The sequence below is a fragment of the Mirounga angustirostris genome, unplaced genomic scaffold, assembly GCF_029215605.1.
Source record: "Mirounga angustirostris isolate CCGP_5_RB_7025 unplaced genomic scaffold, mMirAng1.0.hap1 SCAF_14, whole genome shotgun sequence".
Lineage (NCBI taxonomy): Eukaryota > Metazoa > Chordata > Mammalia > Carnivora > Phocidae > Mirounga > Mirounga angustirostris.
Window position 1 is genome coordinate 68,343,232 of NW_026991722.1, and position 20,494 is coordinate 68,363,725.

At 50.4% G+C, this 20,494-nt stretch overlaps 2 protein-coding genes and 1 long non-coding RNA gene across 4 annotated transcripts; 1 reads left to right on the forward strand and 2 right to left on the reverse strand.

Moving 5' to 3' along the window:
• Positions 1–507: 507 nt before the first annotated feature.
• Positions 508–4,999, reverse strand: LOC135362550 (uncharacterized). The gene is made up of 3 exons (XR_010407381.1): positions 2,948–4,999; positions 2,216–2,315; positions 508–2,036 (listed from the first exon to the last, which is right to left on the reverse strand). It is a non-coding gene; the product is annotated as an uncharacterized LOC135362550 (long non-coding RNA).
• A 9,637-nt stretch (positions 5,000–14,636) lies between these two features.
• RAN (RAN, member RAS oncogene family) lies at positions 14,637–19,470 on the reverse strand. Of its 2 annotated transcripts, none has more exons than XM_064578189.1 (7): positions 19,447–19,470; positions 17,938–17,983; positions 17,778–17,862; positions 17,579–17,704; positions 16,823–17,010; positions 16,463–16,633; positions 14,637–16,368 (listed from the first exon to the last, which is right to left on the reverse strand). In XM_064578189.1, exons 2-7 carry the CDS (start codon positions 17,971–17,973, stop codon positions 16,324–16,326), a joined length of 651 nt encoding a protein of 216 aa, XP_064434259.1. In that variant the 5' UTR covers positions 17,974–17,983; positions 19,447–19,470; the 3' UTR covers positions 14,637–16,323. The 2 variants fall into 2 exon arrangements, with proteins under 2 accessions (XP_064434259.1, XP_045743814.1); XM_045887858.3 differs by lacking the exon at positions 19,447–19,470 and adding an exon at positions 18,464–18,593.
• LOC135362462 (basic proline-rich protein-like) lies at positions 18,043–19,455 on the forward strand. The gene is made up of 2 exons (XM_064577685.1): positions 18,043–18,433; positions 18,497–19,455. Exons 1-2 carry the CDS (start codon positions 18,043–18,045, stop codon positions 19,453–19,455), a joined length of 1,350 nt encoding a protein of 449 aa, XP_064433755.1.
• Positions 19,471–20,494: the final 1,024 nt, after the last annotated feature.

Here is a 20,494-nt window from a genome sequence, read left to right on the forward strand (position 1 = left end):
TCACGGGTGGGGCAGCTCACAGGAAGAGAGCAAGTGGTCCGGGGCGCCCATCCGGCGGCGGGGGGCAGGGGGTGGGTGTTACAGTTCAAGCCTAGCAATCTGCTCCCAAAGCCCAGCACCACCACCTGGTAATGGTAATGCAAAACCAGAAACCCACTGCTCAATCTCCCTTATGAACACAGATACAAAAATTAACAGAGGACGTAGAAATGCTATGACCAAGCAGGGTTCATTCCAGAAATTCAGCAATGATTGACATTAGGAAATCTATCAACATTAAAAAGTTACATCAAACAATGGAGGAAAAACCAAATTATTATGAGTAGAGGCTGAAAAGGCACTGTCAAAATTACTAACCATTTCTAGTAAAAGCTCTATACATAAAAATCTTAAATATGTTCAAAATCACTTGCCAAAGAAGGAATAAGAATAAAATAAACTTAAAACAGTAAACACTAATGCTTTTTCCACTGAAATCAAGACACTGATACTCATAATTGCCACTGTTGTCCAAATTTATTAGTGTTTCCAGCAGATCCAAAAATAGAAAACAAAAAAAATCAATATAAATATTAGGAACATCATAATACAGTCTCTTTTTGCTAAATGTGACTGAGTACCCAGAAAAAGCAAAAGATGTGTCAAATGAGTGTGTTAAAGCAGTGGGATTCAAGATAACTACCACTAAAAAAAACCACTGTTTTTTCTGTATGTTACCCATAACCAACTAAAACGTAAAATGGAGAAAAACATCCCATCTGTCTAAAGGGATACACATGGAGAAAGTTAAAAGTAGAAGATGAATTTTAAAGTGTGTCTCACTGGAGGACTAGGAGAAAGGACAGCTTTGCAAATAGAAGAATGTAGTGAGGAACAAAGAGGAGAAGAGTGACCACTGCGGGCGGGGGGGCGGGGGGGCGCGGCAGGGGGCGCAGGTCAGAGGGCACACAGTCCCCACTCCCGGGGTAGGGACAGTAAGTCCCGGCCATCCAGTGTACAGCATGTGACAACACGCAACAATGCGCTGTGTCCTCGAAAGTTGCTGAGAGGGTAGATCCTGGATGTTGTCGCCATAGCAACAACAACAAATGGTAATCACGTGGGGTGACTGCTCCCCGTTTCACAACATACCGGCCCGCTCAGTCATGCGCTGGACACCTCAGACTTAGGCAGTGCGGTGTGTCAGTTACAGCTCAGTGAAGCTGGGGGTGAAGCAAAACACACCATTTGGGAACTGTTTGAAAACCTATCCTGAATATTGAAAGAGCACATAAAATAAAATTTCACGTTACGTAGAAAGTGACACTTTGATACAGAAGCAGCTCAAATAAGCAAAGCATTGGTCAGATAAAAGTGTGTGGTCTAATGTAATTTGTTAACAAATAAGAATTAATGTTTTCAAATGTTTAAGGCTGAAATTAAAGAAATTAGAAAAGGATCCCAACAGTTCCAAGTAAAGAAGAAAGGAACTAATGAAGAGGGAGGGGGGGTATTAAACATAAAAAATGTGAGAGCAATCTTAAGAACCTCTATTTTTCAACCTAAGAACAGTAAGAGAATGTTCAAATGTAAAATAAATGATAAAGGAGAATTAACTGCAGAAAGAAAATTAAATTGGAGAGAACAATTTGCTTAAATGTATGGAAATAAAGCAGATCTCAGTGAAGTATTTATTTTCCAAAGGAAATGTAATTTAACAAAACTGCTTTGCTGAGCAGTGACTACGGCTCAGACGACTAGGACTTCCCAGCATGATCCAAGGCAACGGAAGTCTTCTCCACAGCAGGGGCAAATGCAAACTCGAGCAACCTCTTTGCAAGACAGTTGGGTGGTTGCTGACAAAACTAACATACCTTAGGGGCGCCTGAGTGGCTCAGTCGTTAAGCGTCTGCCTTTGGCTCAGGTCATGGTCCCAGGGTCATGGTCCCAGGGTCATGGTCCCAGGGTCCTGGGATCGAGCCCTGCATTGGGCTCCCTGCTCCGCGGAGAGCCTGCTTCTCCCTCTCCCACTCCCCCTGCTTGTGTTCCGTCTCTCTCTGTCAAATAAATAAAATCTTTTAAAAAAATAATAAAAATAAATTAGGAAGAGTCGGGGCGCCCTGCTCAGCGGGAAGCCTGCTTCTCCCTCTCCTGCTCCCCCTGCTTGTGTTCCCTCTCTCGCTGTGTCTCTCTCTGTTAAATAAATAAATAAAATCTTAAAAAAAAACTAACATACCTTAGTACAGGATCCAGCAATTGTGCTCCATGGTATTTACAACAAAGGAGTTGCAACTTTGGTCCACTGGTCCATCCAGAGGGTGGAATAGCATTCAGCACTAAAAAAAAAAAAAAAAAAAAAAAAAAAAAGCTGTCAAACCATGAAAAGACAGGAGGAACAGGAGAGATGTCAAGTGCTAAGTGACAAAAGCCAGTCTGAAGAGGCTGCCCACGTATGATCCCAACAGTAAGCGAGGAGTGGTTTGTTCGTAAGAGAAACGCAAATTAAAACCACACCGAATTACCACTTTCCACTTATCTTAATGGCAAAATTACAAAAGTTTAGTAACACACGTTGTTTTCGGAGCCATGGGAAAACGGGAGCTCTCCCACCCGGCCAGCTGCGGGCTACAGAGACCAGCAAGGAGCAGCTATCAATTCATCTGTGACCCACAACCCAGGCGAGCAACGTCCTGCAGGTAGGACTGCACACACACAAGATGACACATGTCCAAGCAACGTCTGTTATAGTGAAGTAGTAAACAACCCAACTATGCCCACGCAGCCGCGATGCTGTGCAATTACTTAGAGAGAAATCTCAATACACGAAATGAAAACATCTGCAGGCTACGCTGCAAAAAGCAAAAGGCATAATGTCTAAATCAGCTAACTTTCATGTTTCTTAAATGGTAGTAAAATGGTCTATAAACAAGCATGGCGGGATACGTAAGAAACTAATAAAGGCCATTACCCACTGGGGAGAGGCTGGAGCTGCACGGAGGGGGTGACTTTTCACCAGTCTGCCTTGGAGTGCTCCTTCATTTTGGGGCCAGATGAATGTATTATGCATGCTCTGTTCAAATAATTAAAGGTATTAAAAACTCATTAAATTTGTATACACACACACAATATGATAAAATGGAGAACGCTAGGGAGCGACACCTACCAGTTTGTTGCCATTGGTTACCTGGGTGGGAAGAGGATGGAAGGAAAATAAAACAATAAAATTGAAAAGTGCATATGCATAAAAGGGAACCATGAGGTCACGCACGGTGTTTTTCTCACAGCATATGATTGATTGTAGATGGCCTTCATATTTGTATATATTGTCGAGATATTTTTAAAACTAACACCTACTGCTGTGTAACCAAAACATGGTTATTTTCATTTTTAAGAAAATTCTCAGCAAGTCAAAAATACCGTTTATTTCTCAAAGATAAAACCAAACGGGTTTTATATCTTAAAAAGAAACCAGCCTTCGTTAGGAAAAAAATGTATCAGAAAATCAGAAACATGAGTATCCTCTTTTTAAAAGGGATTTTTTTTTCTTTTCTTTTTTTTTTTTGAATGTTTTATTTATTTATTCATGAGAGTCAGAGAGAGAGAGGCAGAGGCAGAGGGAGAAAGAAGCAGGCACCCCGCTGAGCAGGGAGCCCGATGCGGGACTCGATCCCGGGAGCCTGGGATCATGACCTGAGCCGAAGGCAGACGCTTAACGACTGAGCCACCCAGGCGCCCCAAGGGAATTTTTTTTCTTATTGAAAACAGCTTAATATGTTTTTAGGTGGAAATAACAAGTTTCAATTCAGTTGTATTTCTTACTCACCCTTTACTTTTTACTCTTAAAAACTCCTTGACACTCAAGGGGAGAAAAACAGAACCCTCCTATTTTAGAGAGATAAGGAAATGCACAGGGCCATCAGGCCTGAGATACAGTTTCAGGGCTTATGAAACATTAATCGCATAATTATATGGGCGTGAAATAATGTCATCTGGGAGCATCAGTGGCTTATAAACGTATTTGTTACTTGTCGACACTAGATGGCGATAGACGGGGTCCTTATACCATCTTCTTAACTGTATTAACCGTATCTTATACTAACTTCACTAGTCTCCATAATAGAAAGTTTTAAATTTTATCATCTAAAATGGCTGTGAATGATTCAAAAGGAAAGTTTGCTGAGCATTTCCTGAAGACCATTAAAGCTCCAAGTCACGTGGGATCAAGGGGACAAATTCATTGTTGTCTTATTACCCGTTCTCTGAAAAGTGATTTCTGATGGTTTTTCTGGATCCGAAAAGACATAAAATTCTTGTGTTATCTTCCATAATAAAATTTTAAAATGGGAGATGGATAAACGTGTCAGTCCTGGTCACTGTGGTAACTAGATTGGCATCATGCGGTGCTCCGCGAGACCCACCGCGGGGTCGGGGATGGGGGGTGGCGGCACTCACCCTCACAGGACCGTGGCCACCTGCACGGCCGGCGGATACTGAAGGAAGAAATCACTACTTACAGAGGGAAGAGTTTGGGCTCGTGGATTTCACGTGGTCTCAAACCCATGTCTTTCTGCATCTGAATTACTTTCTCTTTCCTCCTTCCCCAAGTTACCTTATACATAAAATGATTTACGGGAAATGTCTATGGAATCAGTAAATGACATAAATCGTCATTGGCTGGGACCAGTCGCCCAGTGAAGAATGCTCGTCGTGTATTGTAACTGAAAACCCAGCCGGTACCGAGTAGAAATCCTGACTCAATACTCAGTTAATATTCAGCTGCTGAATATTAACATCCAGCTTGTCATCTTTAAAATGGGGAGAGTAATAGTGTGGATCAACTGGAAATGTTAAAAGCGCTAAATATACCCAGTATTGTGGCTGGTACATATATGCATAAAAGCTAGTTCTTTTTTTTAAGATTTTATGTATTTGAGAGAGAGAGAGAGAGAGCACGAGTGGGGAGGGTCAGAGGGAGAAGGAGAAGCAGGCTCTCTGCTGAGCAGGGAGCCCGACTTGGGACTCGATCCCAGGACCCCGAGATCATGACCTGAGCCGAAGGCAGACACGTCACCGACTGAGCCACCCAGGCGCCCCAAAGCCAGCTGTTTTGATTATATAGTGTTTTGCTGTAGACATATATATGTATACCACACACAGTATTAGGGCCACCACTAATAGGTACCAATAGAGTATGCCTTCCATGAAGAAATGGAGTTGAATTTTAACTCAAAACCAGTTTATCACAGTTATCGTCTCCTAGAAGGCCGTCGGAATCCCACCTGCTTGTACAAACTGCAGAGCCAAGTTCTTAATTGGTGTTGTTCCAGCACGCGGCACACTCGGGGTGCTCTCGGAAGCTTTCTCTACTTGCTTGAGTTTGTTGAAAGAAAATAGTCAGGATGGGATACAGCCATTTAAATCCTTGAAATGAAATTCACACTGAAGACTTTTTAAAGGTATGCGTTTGTTAACATTGGTGGTAGAGCAAACATCTCGGTCTTTCTGACGTCACCAGGCGGGGCCGGGGGTGGGACAGAGGTCCGTGGTGCCCCGTCTGTCCGCGCAGCTAGGCCTCAGCCGCTCTCGGGACCACCCTGAGAACCACAGGCAGCACGGGAGGCCCTCAGCGTCCAATCCTCCCAACTGAGCTTGCGATCAGAGGCAAAGTCGCCCGAACACAGGATTGTTCCCTAAAGACCATTTGTAAAATGACTGCCCCACACGTCCCCCAGCCGGGTGCCTGTGAGCGTCACTGACCAAGTCGGCGAGCCCGGCATCTGTGGTGCTCACGCCTCCGGCCCCCGGGGATGAACAAAGCTGCCGCAGAAATCAGGTAAGAAAGCCCAGGCACGACAAGAGATGCAAGACTTGATAAACTGTGTATCAGGCCGATTGAGACTAGCTGAAACTGAAGAATAGAAATCACAAGGACTGTCAGCATTCCGGAGGGAATAATCTGAATGCTAAAACACGAACAAAGGCTTCAGACATGTTTATATAAAAAAATAAGATCATGCTGTGAAAATCAACTGTGTGTTGAAGAATATACTATAATCCTACCACACAAATTGTGTTCTTCCCAAATTCACACAACTCATTTTTGGTTTGTTCCAAGAATCAGCATATAATTTCAGTTACAAGCTCAGTGGCACTAAATACAAAACTTGGTCATGATTTTTAGTTTCATTTTTCAAAACACAGTCCTAATCATTTTTCACTCTTCACTTGGAAATTTTTTTTTTTTTAAAGATTTTATTTATTTATTTGACAGACAGAGACACAGCGAGAGAGGGAACACAAACAGGGGGAGCGGGAGAGGGAGAAGCAGGCTTCCCGCGGAGCAGGGAGCCCGATGCGGGGCTCGATCCCAGGACCCTGGGATCATGACCTGAGCCAAAGGCAGACGCTTAATGACTGAGCCACCCAGGCACCTCTTCACTTGGAAATTTTGATGCTTATTTTAAATAGCTTATTTCAAGTGACTACTTTTAATACCACTTACACTAGACAACAAAGAGATACATTAAAGAGCTTTATTAAATGACTTTTTTTTTTTTTAAAGATTTTATTTATTTATTTGACAGAGAAAGACACAGTAAGAGAGGGAACACAAGCAGGGGGAGCAGGAGAGGGAGAAGCAGGCTTCCCGCAGAGCAAGGAGCCCGATGCAGGTCTCGATCCCAGGACCCTGGGATCATGACCTGAGCCGAAGGCAGTCGCTTAACCGACTGAGCCACCCAGGCGCCCTGAAACAAGACTATTATTAAGAATTTAATATTCCTAGGGCGCCTGGGTGGCTCAGTCGGTTAAGCGACTGCCTTCGGCTCAGGTCATGATCCTGGAGTCCCTGGATCGAGTCCCGCATCGGGCTCCCTGCTCGGCAGGGAGTCTGCTTCTCCCTTTCCTGCTCCCCCTGCTTGTGTTCCCACTCTCACTATCTCTCTCTGTCAAATAAATAAATAAAATCTTAAAAAAAAAAAAAAGAATTTAATATTCCTAAATATTTGGTGATTTAATTTTAAGAGGATCACCAACCAGCAAAATCTACAGCTTTGTTAGCATCTCAGCGGTACTACGGTGACCAAAAACACCACCCCGAGCCTGTCCTCCAGACTCCTGGGGCGATTCTCAGTTGTTTGATATAAAATCCAGATTCTTAATTGGATTTCGAGGTCAGGCCCAGGCCCCACACACACCTGCTTTAACCCACACAAATACGTTTACCTCTGTGCTGGCTTCTTAGGAAAAGTAATGTAAAAGTCCTAAAACAAAGGTGACAGTCTCACTGTTTCAAACCCTACTCAATTTCTGTACAGTGAAAAGTGAAAGAAAAACCCCAGAGACAGATGTACAGATTTTTTTTTTTTAAAGATTTTATTTATTTATTTGAGAGAGAGAGAATGAGAGACAGAGAGCATGAGAGGGAGGAGGGTCAGAGGGAGAAGCAGACTCCCTGCCGAGCAGGGAGCCCGACGCGGGACTCGATCCCGGGACTCCAGGATCATGACCTGAGCCGAAGGCAGTCGCCCAACCAACTGAGCCACCCAGGCGCCCCCAGATGTACAGATTTAATAATAGGTTGATTTCTACAACTGTGCTGGGCCTGTCTGCACACACACGCACACTCTCAAATGGACTTACAGGTTCTGTCTCATTCATGGCCAATGAAAATTTAAACCATCAAGTTCAACTTGTAACAAGAATTCACAAACTCGGGCGCCTGAGTGGCTCAGTTGGTTAAGCCAACACACAGTATGAAAACTTCTGTGTAAGAAATAGAACAGGCCGCCTGGGTGGCTCAGTTGTTAAGCATCTGCCTTCGGCTCAGGTCATGATCCCAGGGTCCTGGGATCGAGCCCCGCATCGGGCTCCCTGCTCTGCGGGGAGCCTGCTTCTCCCTCTCCCGCTCCCCCTCCTTGTGTTCCCTCTCTCACTGTGTCTCTGCCAAATAAATAAATAAATAAAATCTTTTAAAAGAGAGAGAGAGAGAGAAAAGGGTCTTAATCAAATGACATGAAACTCCCCTGGTGGGGTCCCCAGTGGCCAAAGAGGGCACAATGTGACCATCGAAGAAGAAAACGGTGACTCGGTAGGGAAGCCCACCAAAGACAGAGAACTATATGCATGCATAACGATACTACAAACAAAGATGATCTCGCTGGTCGATTCTGGAGGGCATAAAGTCACTGCCCAGAAAACTGATCAAGGACAAGCACCAAGCATTCATTCTGCCTGTCCCTAGACACCACTTTTTAGGTCAAACAAATGGGTGACGAAGAGCATTCATTCTTCAGGAAAGAGTCACAGCTAACCGACATAGGAGGGGTGACAGGTTGGGAAATCGCCACCTTGCAGTCCCTACCGGGATGGTGGAGCCGGTGGTACTCACCGGCCGGCGCTGAGCCTGGCGGGGCAAGGACCGACGGGGAGTCCTCGTCTTTCAGGACAGAAATGTGCATTTGCAGACAAAGCCGACTTGTAGAAACCATGCCACACCAAGACAGATCGTCAGCAGCTCCTCAGTGTTGCCACATGTGGGATCCTCGCTTGAGTGTAACCGTCCCGCAGTTGCGTTCAGACTTTACCAAAATCAGCATCTAACAAGGTGGGCGGATTGCTTCCAATCCATGTTCCTCTCAGGCCTCTTTCGAAGCCATAATTCTCCCCTTTGTCCTTTTTCTCCCCCCCAGGAGGACGTTAGTTGCTCTGCTGAGTTTCCCATATTCTGGGCTTTGCTGATCATATCTGGACAGTGCGAATCTAATGTATTCCTCTGATCCCGAACTTCCATAAATTGGTGGTTAAGTTGAAGAGTGGCATTCAATTCAGGGTCAGCGTTTCGGCGGTCATGTTTCACAGGTTGGTGGTGGTGGCATATTTTCACTCTGCCAGGACACCCAGCCAGAGTAGCAAAAACAGAAAATCTCATCATCTAACAAAACCAACCAACCCAAACCCAGGGACAAACCATGACGCCCGAAGTCCCTCGCGGTACCGGCATCTCTGAAGGGAAGGAGGCAAGAAGCCACGTGGCCAACTAACTGGAGGGTCTAAACGCAGAATGGCAACAACAAGCTCTTCCCCGGGGCGCGGAGGGCTGGCCAATCTGAGGACAGCGCTGGGATGTCCTGCAGGGAGGCCCGGAGGATGGAGCGCTAGCGGGTGGGACTGGCCTGAGATAGTCCAGCGCACTCAGAGGGAAGGCCACGTGAGGACACAGGCCTAGCTGCAAACCAGCGAGAGTCCTCAGCAGAAACCAAACCCTGCAGAACTTTGACCTTGGACTCCTGACCTTCAGAACTGGGAGAAAACAAATGTTGCTCATCTGAGCCACCCTGTCTGGGCCCTGGTAGGCAGCCCGGCAGACACAGCCCAGAAGCTCCTCCTGGGGCGAGCCCCACATGGAGGAGAAGCTTCTAGCAACAGATTCCCAAGTAGATGGGACAGGGAAGAAAGAAGCAACAGAAACCCCGAGCCCAGAAAAAAGGAGGTAAGGGTAAGAACCAGGGAATTTCCAAGTATGGAGATGCTTCTCAAACATCATGAATTCAACAGAAAAGTAAAAGGAAGGGCAGTCCCCAAAAACAAGCAGAGAAAGGGGTTAGGGTGGGGTTCAGAGAACACTTCAGGGAGGGAGGACAGGGGACGTAAGTGACAGAACACAGACAATGAACTGATGCCAACCAGATGCATCCTCTTTAAAAGATCACAACGATAAGCTGCTTATTTCAAAATAGGCTAAGAGAAATTATTAAAATAATCCGAGATATTAAAAAAATAAATCAGGTCCCCAAAGAGTAGTTTGAGGATGCCTTTTGAAACACAATGACTTTCATAAACTCTGACCAAATAACATCCCATCCCAATTTCTTGGAAAGAAAACATTGTTCGTGCCGTAAACACGAAAATGTTCATTTATGTAAAAAATATTAACAGTTAGGTGGGTTATTAACAATTATCTGAAAAATACATAATCATTTGTAAACAATGTGTGCGGGCTCAGTGCTCACCGCCTCCCCCCTGCGGCCCTGCAGGTGGAGCCCCCCTCCGCCCGCCTGTGGGGCAGCCCTGTGCCGGGAGGGGAATCACCACGGAACTGAGGGGGGCAGCTCCCCTTCTGACCGCCACAGCCGAGGGTCTGAGACCCTGCCTCCCGGCCTCACCCACCCCAGGCCGCGGGGCAGGAGCCATCACGGAGGGACAGCGTCCCGGGTGCCGGCACGCGTGGGGACAGGACACGGCCTCTGGAAGGGAGACACCTGCGGTGAGGGTCTGGCCCAGCGTGAGCATCCCAGTGGAGGAAGTGATGGCCCGGCGGGGAGCGAGAGTGTTAAGTCATGGGTGTGTTCACGGTTCTGAGTCGCGACGAGTTTACCTTCGTACACAGCCCTGTCACTGCGGGACTCCAATCACGGACACTCGGGTGACAAGACCCCGTCCTACTGCTTACCTGCCCTGCCCCCTCCCCACCCCCCGTCTGTTCTCGTGGGATGGCAGCGGCCGGGGCGAGCCCTGTCCTACGGGGGGATGGGCAGCCTTGGCTGCTCATGCAGGGGCCGGGGCTGGCAGCTACGGTCGCAGCACAAGGTAAGAACCCGCCCTACGTGGGGCGCCTGGGGGCTCGGTCCGCGGAGCAACCAACTCTTGGTTCCAGCTCAGGTCGTGACCTCGGGGTCATGGTCTCAGGGTCGTGAGGTCGAGCCCTGTGTCAGGCTCTGCGCTCAGCCGGGGGTCTGCTTGAGACTCTCTCTCTCCCTCTCCCTGTGCACCCCACCCTCCACTTGCACCCTCTCTAAAATAAATCAATCAAAAAAAGAAAAAAGGACACGCTGTACGTGGAAACCCTGCTGCACAAAGGACCAGTCAGCTCCTTCGTATTAACAGTGTTTTCTGGGCTGTTATGTGGTATTTTTGTTTTTGTTTTAATTTAAGCTCTCAATTTCCATTGTATCACCGCAGGTTTTCTGGTTAGCCCTACTTCCCCCCCAGGATTGTCTCCCTTTAAATCCAAAACCAACATCGCCAGTCAATATTTTCCAAGCTCCAAACGGGGGCATAACACAGTACAAATACCTGCAGAGGAGTGAGCGTATACCCCACACGTTGTATGGCTCTGAAAACGCAAACTATGAATTCATAGGTAAGGGGCCCCAAGGCCGCTTTTTTTTTTTTTTAAAGATTTTATTTATTCATCTGAGACAGAGAGAATGAGAGAGAGAGAGCACATGAGAGGGAGGAGGGTCAGAGGGAGAAGCAGACCCCCCGCCGAGCAGGGAGCCCGACATGGGACTCGATAGGGAGACTCCAGGATCATGACCCGAGCCGAAGGCAGTCGCCCAACCAACTGAGCCACCCAGGCGCCCTCCAAGGCCGCTTCTTAGTAAGAGGATTGACGCGGCGCCTACGGCTGTCTGCATCTTGCACCACGTCACACATTGGGGACACACAGAACTTCCTAAAGAATAATTTTGATTTTCCATCTATTAGGATTTGGTAAAGCACAGCACATCTTCAAAAGTTAAAATTAAAAGCGTGGCTGTTTGGGGGCGCCTAGTGGCTCAGTCGGTTGAGCACTCAACTTGGTTTCAGCTCAGATCGTGGTCTCGGGGTCATAGGATCGAGCCCCATGTTAGGCTCCGCACTCAGCGGGGAGTCTGCTTGGGATTCTCTCTACCTCTGCCCCTCCCCCTCTGCGTTCTCTCTCTAAAATAAATAAATCTTAAAAAAAAAAAAAAAAAACCATGGCTATTTCAGTAGCACATGGCAGTTCTAAGCATTTGGGAATAAATTCCCCTTTTCTCGCTAAATCCACTCTGAAAGGTGCACGGTGAGGAGATCACGGAAACTCAACCCGACCAGGTTTGTCAGCTGACACGGCGGCCCGTCCACACTACAGGGCTTCCTAGCATTTGTCTGGCATAGAAACGCCCTGAATAAAAAGTGAAAAATGATCACAAGACAGTATTTTAGCATAATCCTCCTTTTTGGGGAAACATCCCCAAGAATATGTGACCAAACATCCTCAACAGTTACCTCTCAATGGGAGGGAAATGTGGTGAGTGTATGTTTTAACTGTCCAAATCCCTAAACTTTTAATGTATGAAGTATGTAGCTTTTTTCACTTTGGGGGGAAGAATGGTCCGACATGTCAGGAAACGAAAAGCAGAAAGCCAAGGCTACTCACCCCCAAACTGCCCAGCAGTTCCCCCTGCCGGGCTGGCTTCAGTGCCAGGACTCGAGGGTGTTCTTCCCAGCAGTGTGGTTTCCCCACTAACTGGCGCTAAATTTGTGTGCAACTTTATAGGGACACACTGCAGCCAATGGCCTAGGACGCTTGGCTCTTTACCCTCCGTCTAAGGGGCAAACTTCCGTACGGTAGCCAAGGTGTGCGGTCAGCCTCAGTGTGCCCTGGCTGGTGAAAGGACAAGGAAAACAGGTGTGGACAGGGAATATTATTCAGCCTCCAAAAGGGAAATGCTACTGTTGACGTGGATGAAACTGGGGGACACTGTGCTCAGTGAAATAAGCCAGACGGACAGTAGCGCATGGTGGTATTTCTACGTGGGCTCTGAGCGAGTCGAACTCCGAGAAACAGAGAGTAGGGTGCTGTGGGGCGGCGGAGGTGTCAGGGCGGCCAGGGGAACGGGGAGGAACTGGTCGCAGGGCACAAAGCCTCGGCTGCGCACAACAAACGGGTTCTGGAGACCCAACAGAGTGTGGTGACTAGTTACTACTACCGTGTATGCCTGGAACACGCTGAGAACGGATCTTCAATGTTCTTAACTACAGAGGCGGACACGGCGAACAGCTTGGTTTGGTAACCAGTTCACGTGTATCAAGTATCGTGTTGCACGCCGTAAACGTAAATTTTAGTTGCCCATCACACTTCCAAGAAGATGGGAGAAAGAGTCGTCGTCCCATAAAATGATGGTACCTGGCGTTCAGTGTCTGCTCAGCTTCTGCTCCACGTTTGTTGGACGAGTCACAGTTTGGTCGTAACGTGTCAACCTCCCTTCCCTGCAATACTGCAGCATGGAGGGGACCTCAACGGGCCAGGGCAGGATGGCCACTGGTCCCTGGGCACCCACGCCTGCCACCAGAATAAGCTTTAAAACGCTCCTGACCCTTCAGGGGCTCCCCACCGCAGCCCACCGCACCGCAGGGCTCTGCCCCCTTGACTTGGAGCCTTCTCTCCTCCACCCCCCCACCCCCCCACCCCCGCCAAGTGGATGCGATCCCTGCTTTCAGAGCAGTCTAGTTTTGATCAGCTCACTACGGTCCTAGCGCTTTCTGCAGCTCCTGGACCACCCGTCTCCCCATCCCAGAGCACGCAGCTCAGCAGCTCAGGACGCAAGCAATCCCTACCCACATCGTAAAAAGGACTACTCACCTGCAAAGGTTTTCTGCTCTGCTTCTTGGAGGAAGGCAACTGAAAACCCACTAAATCCAAGGTCCCCCCTCCACTTCCTGTGGCTGAACAGACAGCACCACAAACCCCTATTTAATTCTGTGGATCCCACCAGGCAAGGTTCCTTATTGTGCACACTTTCTTTCCTCTTAAGAAACCGAGCCAGAAGAAGTGGACAGAGGCAGCGGCAAACTACAAACTCCAGGAGGGAGACGCTCCCCACGATCCCACCCTCTCTAACCACTTTCCTCCCCTCCGGATCCCTCAGGAGGGACAGGAGGGGGCAAAGATGACCGGTGCCCTCACAGCAGATTAGTGAGGGGGACAAACCGACTCTTCCACCCAGGGCTGAGGTGCAGCTGTGTGCAAACCGCCACGGGAGACCAAAGGGGCATTCTGGGGCCTGCAGAGAGCTGCAGGTGGGGCGGCTGTGGGCAAGGGACCCCAAGGGCGGTCTGCAGTGCTCAGGCCCACCTTCTACCCCAACAGGGCTCCCAGTCTGAAAGAGGGAGCGGGAAGGGTGGAGATGAACTTCAGGGCGGGCTCAGCACCCGCCTCGCGTGACTCTGGAAACAGGCAGGAACCCTGCAGCCTAACACGGTGAACGGTGTCACCAGAACACCTCGGGTGGGTCCCACGTGCACAACTAGCAAGTCAAATGAAAACTTCAGCCACGTGCGCACCTCATTTCCTAAGATAAAGTGATGGTTGTTACAAAAGAAGTGAGAAATTCTCACTTGAATTGCTTTGTACACATGCACTTCGGAGCCCAGAAACCAGTTCTTTGGGAGTTTAACGTATTTTTGCAAACCTCTGCCCTTCCCCAGATGTGCGGATAGCAGAGAAGCCACCGCATGCTGAAGTGGCCACAGGACCCCATCAAACTGCTCTGCAGACACTCTGCCCTTCCTGCATCTTACCAGTGCTCCATACTGATTTTGCTGAATTGGGACAGGTCACCAACAGGATGAACCATCCAAAGGAACCCACGCTCCACACCCAAATGCGCGAGCCAAACCGTCCTCGTTCTTACAGCCCGTGCTCGGACAGACTCTTCCGCGTCTGCATTAACTCAGCAAGGGCACAGGCTTCCAACGCAAGGCTTCCCTGTTACACATCAGATTTCAGACAACTGAGGGGAAAGTGTCCCCCACGTGCATAACCCGCATAGAAACGGACCCTCACAGGGAGGTAATGCATGCTAACGATTCAGTTATTTCCCAGGGAATACTAGAGATGATCCAGAAAATCCAGACAAAAAAAAAAACCAATATATTTTGCAGCAAATTTTTCTTTCAGTAAGACTTGTAAATTCTCTCCCACCCCATATTAAACAGGTTAAGTGAAGCAGCTTCCAAATTTAACGGTTACATTTCAGATTCTGAGTAGTCACGTCACGCTTGCATTCCACACAGGTCACAAACACATATGCCTTCTGTGAAGTATCTGAAAAAGCTTTCATCCCAGTTAGGGGAAGAATCTTTTCAAGTCCCAGACTTAATCTGGTTTTGAACCGAATATAGCATAGTGTATACAGCAATTCAAATCTGTAAGCAAATCTATAGATACATTTACTCAATATTGAAATTTACTCAATTCTATCCTTTGTATTTCATTTTTTCCACGTATTTAAGCAATCCCTACCTTTCAGGTAGGAAGTAATCATTTAAGGAGAAATGGACATCTGAAGAACTTTGGTAAACTCAACTACAGCAGTGCTCTTATGAGCAAAATCGTTTCAGACTCCTCCAACTGCTACAGTATGGCGTCGACGGGGCAAAATAGACCCAACGCATTTTTAAATGTGGGAATCATACAAAGACAAATGGTCTCATCCAATGAAACTTTTGCAATGTTTCACGTTTACTGAGGAGCCATTCTGAGGTCTACTTTTCTGTTTAGTATTTGTGTCCTTGAACTGGCCACAAAAATCCTTCAGAAAAAAGCATCAAAGCTGTGAGGTGTCCAACTTAAATCCTTCGTGTTTTAAAGCTTGGGAATACTTGAAAGCAGCGGGTAAACGTGGAACATCTTTCTAGAATACCAATTTTACATTAAACGTGTAACATTAAAACAAAAGGCAAATAAATGCATGACTTACACTCATTTTTAACAAGTATTTGAGACTTCTGTCAAAGTTCCTCTCACCATTTGTATGGTTCGACCGGGCTCTGAAAATCTCTACATCAGAGCACGGTTACTTCTGCCACGAAATTACAGCAGCTGTGATTCTTAAAATGCCTATCTGGAAAGTCTGAAACACGCGGTTTTGTTCTGACAGGTCACAGAAGTCTCAAGCTCTTCCCCAGGTGACACCACCTAGCCAACAGGCAGGTGGGACAGACATTATTTTAGCTTAACCACACTGATGACGTCCACACCTCATTAACTTACCATGCTGACACCTGCCCTATCACTTTTGTGAAAGGATCCAAACGTACAAGAAACAGACATAAGAATTTAACTTGCAAGGCTTCAAGTTAAGTGAGAATAGCAAAGGCAATTTAAACAGTAACATGGCACAACTTTCCCTGTTAGTGGTTTTAAAATGCTTACCAAACAAGGGAGGAGTTCACTTGCTTAGATATTTGAAATACAACTTTATTCTGATTCTAAACGAAAAGGAATGGGAATGACAGTGACAACGAGGTTTCACCACTGGATATTGTGATGGGACTATAGCAGTCTCGTATCTGAAACTCAGGAAGGAAACAACTGCGTTCCAAAACAGCTAAATATGCAGGTCCAAAAAATGAAAGTACTTTTTAAACTGCCACATTCACTCCGAAGCCCATTCATCTCCTTCAGCATCCCAAAGATTAAGCACATGTTCTGCTCAGCTATATAATAAAGTGGCAAACACGCTGCACCACTGACATCACAGGACAGTTGCCTATAAAACTAGACTTCTGACGCTGGGCTCCAGCTGCACGTTCTCACAGGTCATCATCTTCATCCGGGAGAGCAGTTGTCTGAGCAACCTAGGGAAGACACAACGCGGAACACTCTCGGTTAGAGCCATCAGGAACACAAGACGCCGCAACGGACCACACGGCTGGGCACTGAACACCCTACCTCTAGATCGTGCTCGTACTGTGCTGCCAAAGCTGGGTCCATGACAACCTCTGGTGGGGCGAGAGCGGGCATGGCGACAAACTCCAAGTTAGGGTCTCCAATTAGTTTCCTAGCAAGCCACAGGAAGGGCTTTTCAAAGTTGTAGTTACTTTTGGCAGAAATGTCGTAGTACTGTTTAAAAAAAAAAGTAAAATTAGTTATTAAAAATCTACTTCTTGCCAGTCACTTGGATGTTCCAAACTAAAGAACTCTTCTGATCCCTACCACGGATGTTTACGAATCCCTTTAACGGGCCTGTCATTGCAATTTCATTTTTAACAGAACAATGATGCAGTAAATGATGAATTTTAAAAAGCTCACCTGAAGATTCTTCTTTCGGTGGAAGACAATAGATTTTGCCTTAACTTTCCTGTCCTTAATGTCCACTTTGTTGCCACACAGCACAATAGGGATGTTCTCACACACTCGTACCAGATCTCTATGCCAGTTAGGCACATTCTTGTACGTAACCCTTGACGTGACATCAAACATTATAATGGCACACTGGGCTGAAACAAAGATCGAGGGTAAGAGTTACACACCCAGGATTTCCTGCACAGACGAGAAATGCTAAGGAGCACAGACCAGGCATCGGGCCACCTCTGTTGCCGCGATCCTTCTCGAGGTCTCTTCCGAGTCTAAAAACCTTAAGATCACGAACACACGGCAAGGTTTGAAATTCCAAGTTCTCTCTAAGTGTGAATGGCCAGCGTGCCCTATCAAAGCTCTCTCCCGGGATACTTCATTAGTCCCGCCCCGTCCCAAAGTCCAAAGTAGATGAAATCAGCCTTCCCGGCAACCTGTGTCCTCTGAGTAAGGAGGACCTATTCCCCCCAAAGATCCTAAAATGAGCAGCTACGTCACAACACGCTGTTCTTTTCTCTAAGGCTCAAGTCTACACGCGGACCTAGGAGAGAAGCAAGATGCGGTTAACACGGCGAACCACGAAGCACGTCCCAGCCAACGGCCTTCGGGCCCGGCGTTTCTTGGGGAGAAAGTCCGTTGTTGGCGCACAGAGACGGCCGGGGTCGCGCGGGACTGCGGCCCCGGGGCCCCGAGGCCCGGCGCCGCGCCTACCTTGGATGTAGTAGCCGTCCCGCAGCCCGCCGAACTTCTCCTGGCCGGCCGTGTCCCACACGTTGAACTTGATGGGGCCCCGGTTGGTGTGGAACACGAGCGGGTGCACCTCCACGCCCAGGGTGGCTGCAACGGGAGCGCGGCCGTGAGCCCCGGCGGGCGCCCCCGGCCCGCGCCCCGCGGCCGGCCCCCCACGTACCTACATACTTCTTCTCGAATTCACCCGTCAGGTGACGCTTCACGAACGTCGTCTTCCCGGTGCCGCCGTCGCCGACCAGCACCAGCTGCGGGACAGCACAGGTCGGCGCGGGCCCCGCCGCCCGCCCCCCGCCGCCCCCCGCCGCCCCCCGGCCACGTACTTTGAACTGGACCTGCGGCTCTCCCTGGGCAGCCATGGCGCTGGTGCTGAGGAGCGGAGACAGCGGCGTGGGGCGGGCGGCGCGGCGGCGCGGCCGGGCGGCCACATGGCCGGGCCCGCCCCACGTGCCGGGGCCCACAAAGGGGCGCCGGGCGGCCGGCCCCGCGCGCGCTCCCCGGCCGGGGCGGGGGCCGCGGCGCGCTCGCCAAGGGCGGCGGGCGGCGGCGGCCCGTCCGCGGGGCCTGGCGCCGCGCCGCGGCGGAACCGGGGAGGCCGGGAGGCCGGGCGGAGGCCGGGGCCGGGCCGCGCCGCCCCGATCGCGCGCGCCACCCGCCGCGCCGGGCCCGCCGCGCCCGCGTCCCGGCGCCGGCCTGCGGCCTCCGCCCGGGGGGAAGGGGAGAGCCCGCGCAACCGCCGCCGCCCGCCCCGGAGCCCCGGCCCCCGCGCCCCCGCGGCCCCCGGCCCCGCGCCCCCGCGGCCCCCGCGCCCCCGGCCCGGCCCGGCCCGGCCCGGCCCCGCCGCACTACCTTCCAGAAGCGTCTCCGGCCCGTCTGACTGAGGGCTGGAAAGATGGCGGAAGCGCAATTCAAATGCCCGGAGACGCAGCCGACGCCGGCGCGCGCCGGGGGAGGGCGGGGCAACGGCGCCGCGCCGCCCCCACGTGGCCCGGCGCGCGCGCGCACGCACGCCGCGGGCTCGGGCGGCCACACCCGTCGGCCTGGCGCGGAGGGAAAGACCCGCGGGCCGGCGGGCGCGGGCGGGCGCAGGACGCAGGGCGGGCGCGCGCACGCACGCCGGCCCGCGGGGCCACGTGCACCGGCCCGGAGGGCGGGTTCCCGCGCGCGCATGCGCTGACGGCGACGCGGCGCGCCCTGCTGCGGCCGCGCCGCGGAACTGGGAGGAGAGGGCAGGCCCCTTGGGCGGGAAACTCGCGGGGAGCGGCCCACACAAAGCCTCTGGGCCTCCCGGGCCGGGAGCTCGCCGTGCGAACGCGGTACAGCGGGCCCCGGGCGGGCCCCCTGTCGGGTGCGGGCCACGCCTGCGCCCCAGGCCGCCTCCACATCCCGCCGTCCACGCCGCCCACGCCCCGGCCCTGCGCCCCTGGCTCCTTTTCTCTCTCGCCGCAACCCCGGCCCTTCCTCCCGCATCCTCCTCCCTGAGCCCCACCTCCCCGAGGCCCCGTCACCCGCTGGGCCCTTTCCCTGCCCCCCACCCCCCCGCCTGCCCCCTTCCGCCCTCGCCGCACCCCCATTCCTTCCAAAGCCCATTCCTCGGAGGCCACGCTAGGCCCCCAGCCCCGGGCCCCTTCCGCCCTCGCCGCACCCCCGGTCCCTTCCTCCCACGCCCCCGTTCCCGAGCTCACTCTAGGTCCCCCTTCCCTGCGCCCCCAGCCCCAGGCGCCTCTCATTCAGTGCCCCCTTCTCCCTCTGACCTCGACTGCCGGCACCTTCCCTGTAGTTCTGGTCCCACCCCCTCGCCCCCCTTGTCCCTGGCCTCAACCAGAACCTACTTGGGGTAGAGGACAGAAGGACAGACGCTTTTTCCCACCCTGAAAAGCCAGCCACCCTTTTCTTAAAGCATCTAATTGGTCAGCAGCCTTTGTGACCGTATCCTGCAAACAGGATGATGAAATCTTGCTTTCAAACTTGGCAGCTCTCCTCATCCCAGTTACAAACTTGGATGCAATCGATGAGTGTTTAGGTTCCAGACTCTGGAGGGGGTAAAGCTGTCGAGTCCAGACAGATCCGTGCACTCAGAAGTCACATGCTCCTGGGGATATCCACCTCAGAGGGTCATGTAAGTAGAAAATAAGATGAGCCACAAGCTTAATAAATGTTGATTATTATTATCATGCATTTGCTTTAGCAAGGATGTGGGCCGAATGGAGTCCCCCAACCTCTTACCCTAAGCCTAAGGCCGGTTTTCGGCATTTGTGTGGACAGCCACAGATTTTCCTTTAACCCAGGCCTTCTTGGTCCCCTCCACGAGCAAGCGTCCACACTCACAGCAAGAGCAGATAGCTAATGGCCCCATCAGAGTAGTCAGGTTGCTCAGAAAGGATTCCACCACGGGAACTCTTCCCAGAGCAAAGAAGACCCGTATGACCAAGAAGGAGTTAGCCACTTCGTCCTGAGTGCACTTTGCAAGCAAGCCTGTTGGGAACACAGGTGACGCAAATCGGGCACAATGCTTCTGCGAACCTGCCTGCTGGGAGCTCAAGTCCCAGCGCCCCAGAGGACCCTCAGGAAAACACCAAGCAGCTCGCTCTGCTGCTGGTGGGAGTGTACATTGCTTTCACCTCCCAGGAGAGCAGGAACTGATAAAACATAAGTGCTGAGAGCTGGTGACCCTGTACTTCCACTTCTAGAGAGATTCCCCGGAGTTTAGCTCCCACATATGCACAGGGAGACAGTATCGCGAGCGCTTACTACAACACGATAGCAACAAAAAATGGAACTTCCAGAAATACCCATTGACAGGGAAATGTATACAAATAGTTACCTGGATTCCCGTATGGCATCTAAAAGGAAGCAAGTTCATCTGTATCAACAGGGTTA

Coding starts and splice junctions, on each gene's coding strand:
- LOC135362462 (XM_064577685.1), top strand. CDS start 18,043: ATGGCCGGGCCCGCCCCACGTGCCGGGGCCCACAAAGGGGCGCCGGGC. Junction 18,434..18,496: donor GCCCCCGCGCCCCCGGCCCG/GCCCGGCCCGGC, acceptor CGTCTGACTGAG/GGCTGGAAAGATGGCGGAAG.
- RAN (XM_064578189.1), bottom strand. CDS start 17,973: ATGGCTGCCCAGGGAGAGCCGCAGGTCCAGTTCAAA. Junction 17,863..17,937: donor AGCCGCAGGTCCAGTTCAAA/GTACGTGGCCGG, acceptor GCTGTCCCGCAG/CTGGTGCTGGTCGGCGACGG. Junction 17,011..17,578: donor GGACGGCTACTACATCCAAG/GTAGGCGCGGCG, acceptor TCTTTGTTTCAG/CCCAGTGTGCCATTATAATG.